Source organism: Rhagoletis pomonella, unplaced genomic scaffold (assembly GCF_013731165.1).
Source record: "Rhagoletis pomonella isolate Grant_MI unplaced genomic scaffold, Rhpom_1.0 Rhpom_scaffold_11185, whole genome shotgun sequence".
Lineage (NCBI taxonomy): Eukaryota > Metazoa > Arthropoda > Insecta > Diptera > Tephritidae > Rhagoletis > Rhagoletis pomonella.
The window spans coordinates 1-3,640 of NW_023469713.1; the positions used below are offsets into that span (position 1 = coordinate 1).

Here is a 3,640-nt window from a genome sequence, read left to right on the forward strand (position 1 = left end):
TCTACCGAGGTGAAACTCAACAAACGTGGACGACTACAGGTGAAGGACCCACAATTTAAAGTGCCAACGGCGCATGATTTGGTTTATCTGGACGAGAGTCCCGATTGGTGTCGCAACAGTCGACAGCTGCAGTGGCCAGGTGAGTAAAAAATTTGGTACTTTCTATATATACTTCGAAATCGATAAAATTTTGTCTGTAACGGAATAACCCTGGTATATTTCTGAGAGGAAGCATTGAGAGCTTCAAAAAAAAGATGTGAAAAAATGCTTTGCAGTTAAAATTATTTCGGGTCAAAATTATGTATTTTAAAGTTATGCAAGAAAGAGTAAGTAATGCTCTGGATTCAAAATTATTTTCGACCAAAATTCTGTATTTTTTTACATGTATGTATGTATGATCTAGCCACGGTACCACCGGGTGAGCGGCCTTTTACAGCATAGCTTGGAAAGCACCGTCCATGACCGGGGAATTGAACGAGTCCAAAATTGATGGCCTTACCCGGTATGGAAAATGCCATTTTTTAAATTGTATTTTGTGGGAAAAGCTATACCTAAAGGCAGATAAATGTATCTAAAAATACATAAACATACATATGTTTGACTTCCACAATTTCACAAATATTTTTTAATACAAGTACTTTTTAAGCAAGAAACAAACCCGACTTCAATTGTCATACAAAAATTTAAGATTACCGTTAATTTCTTCACGATCCAATTATCGGATCTAAACAAGGTTTTCCGATGAAAAAAAAATTATCGAAATCGGTTAACTTGGTCCAAAGTTATGCGGTAACATACATAAAAAAAAATAAAGATTTCGGCGAACTGATAACCTCCTCCTTTTTTTGAAGTCGGTTAATAAGGAAGGCGTTTCCCATGAACGACGACATCTGCTACAAGCTTCTTCGAGAATAAGCAGGCTTTAATCGATACTTAACCTTCTATCGTCTAAGGGCCATTTTGACCGCTTTGAATGATTAATTAATTTGTCAGAAACTATCAGAGCTATCGAAAAGTGATGTATGTTTATATATAAAATTTTGTTAGCTTCAATAGTTCACTTACCTATGTGCATACATATACGGTTTGCCATGGTTGGGTTTATGGACAACGGTTAATAGAGTCTAGCTTTCTCGATCGTATTTTCTATATTGCCATATAACTCTTTCAATGACTCTCTGTTTGCGCTATATACTATTTTTTCTTGCTCTCTTGGAAACACTACATTTTTTTATAATGAACTTTATCTCTTTTTTGCACCTATAGGCACTCACGGCCGCATCTGCAATAAGACATCCTCCGGTCTGGATGGTTGCGGCATTTTATGTTGCGGTCGAGGCTACAACACCAAAAACATTGTGGTACGCGAGCGATGTAATTGCAAATTTCACTGGTGCTGCCAGGTCAAATGTGATGTCTGTGTGAAGGTGCTGGAAGAACACACCTGTAAATAAGTATCTACATAAATAATTACGAAAAAAGTAAGAGATTATTACATAATATCAAAAAATAATTAATGAATGAAATGCAACTACTCAACAACACATGGCGCTGACAAGAAAGCGATAAAAACATGCGGCGATAAGAAAGATATTTAGTAGGGGGAAAAAGCAAATAATAATACCTACTTATTTACAAATATTGAAAAAGTTGCAGTGCTACTCACTCGCTCCCTCTCTACACTAGATAATCCTTACGTGCGGCTGCTGCATGGCAAAATTTCATATTAAACGACTTAACTACTCAATTGCATGCGTACATATGTACATAAACATATATGTATATCTATCTGTATAGTTAAGTATGTATGTATGTATGCATGTATATGAATAATATAAGAAACGAAATGTTAAACGAATAACTGTAATTAACAGCGCAATTAAGCTACCAAATAAAAAAGTTGAATGTAAAAGAAAACCTATAAACCGAATTGATGTCTAAACAATTTATGATTACATATATATATATATTTATGAAAACAAAAATATAGCTTTTAAGGGAAGATAAATGAATAAGATGAGCTGAAATTTGATACCCTCCGCGTAATTGTATGTATGTATGTATGCATGTATGTATATTTTTAGGCGCGCAGGCAGCTCCCGAAAAGCTCCGCATTGTATGTAGAAACAAAATTCCATAATTGTAAGATGCATTTACATATTTAATGCTCAAAAGCAAAGAAATGGTGGACACATCAATTTATTTATTTTCAAACGCTAGCAGCTTAATTACATAAAGAGAAATTCTTTGTAAGTAGTTTCATAATTAAGTTTAGATATAATTTAAGTGCGCGTGTATGTGTGTGTGTGTGTTATATCCATACATATGTTTGTTTATCTACTTGTATGTAGTTAAGTGAAGTGTGTGCTCAATTTTCCGCACAGGCAATAACACTTCTCTAATTTACTATATTTTGTTGTAAGCCTAATTAGTATATACAATACATAACAAAATGTAAACCTACTTATTTAGGCATAACTCACACCTATAGTTTAGTGTAGCATATAGGGTATTTCGAGTAAGTGTATGTAAGTATATACTACATACATACATATGTATTTTGTTTAGTTGTAAGACGCACGTATTTAAATGACTAATTAACTCACTTGAAGAAATAACTAACTTACGGTCCAAGATAAATAAAATTTCTGAGATTGCTCGTGTTACAAAGCCTTCGAGAATGACGTGAAAAGCAAAATGAAAACAATAAACCTAAAGCAAAAAATAAAAATGGTTGCATATACTTTCAGGGGCAGACCCAGCAGTGGGGGGGGAATGTTTTTTCAACATATATCGTGAATAACATACTAAAATAGTATGTACTGAAGTAGGCAAAGCACAAAATATGTTATTATATTTTAGAATTCTAAGAATTTTTAAGGTTCTATACACAAGTACCATGAACAAAAGATTTTTTCGTCAATTTGATTTCAGAATAAATAAAATTCTGAAAAATTTGGAAAATATAAAACTTTCAAAAATCTCAATAATTTTGTACATTTCAAAATATTCTCATTTTACCACAATTTCTGGAAACTCCCAGATTTCGATAGTTTTTGAAATTTTGGAAATTATCCTAGAAATAAGAAATCTCAAGAAATTTAATAATTTCATAACATTCAAAATGTGGAAGTTTTGTTTCGTAACAAACCTGCGAGATTATTCAAACTTGCTGTGACTTTCAACTATGTAAAATGGTACAAATTCGAAAATAAAACAAAAAAAGTAAAAATTGAAAATTATTAATTATTAATTTTAGTAGGGTCTTAATATGTAGTATACGTAGCCAGATAAGAGACCACTCGGGAGGAAGCCATAAATGTACTTCCGCTTTCACATGCGCCACAGCGCGACAATCTAAGAATTCTCACGCCTTCATAAATAGAGGATTTGCTGTGTATCCTCTTGGTCAACTACAGAAAGGCTGAAGCCTTTTTGCGACTCAGCATATTCTAAGAGTAATTTTGTTGTTGCATTTGAAAGACGTTTGCAACTATTAACTTGCCTTTATGACGTTTTACATGAGTCCAAGACCCTTTCTTCTGCCTGATTGTTCAGTGAAAGATTTCTATTGCGAGAATTCTCTTCTGGCGTCCAAAACTGCCTATTCCTGTATTCTCTTCCTCGAGCTTCCATTGCA

At 33.5% G+C, this 3,640-nt stretch overlaps 1 protein-coding gene across 1 annotated transcript; it reads left to right on the plus strand.

The window, feature by feature from the left end:
• Positions 1-45: 45 nt before the first annotated feature.
• On the plus strand, positions 46-2,231 carry LOC118756618 (protein Wnt-5-like; the record flags this gene model as incomplete). The annotated part of the gene is made up of 2 exons (XM_036491370.1): positions 46-139; positions 1,267-2,231. Coding segments are annotated over 2 exons (282 nt in total), but the record flags the coding sequence as incomplete, so codon positions are not given.
• Between the last annotated feature and the right edge of the window lie 1,409 nt (positions 2,232-3,640).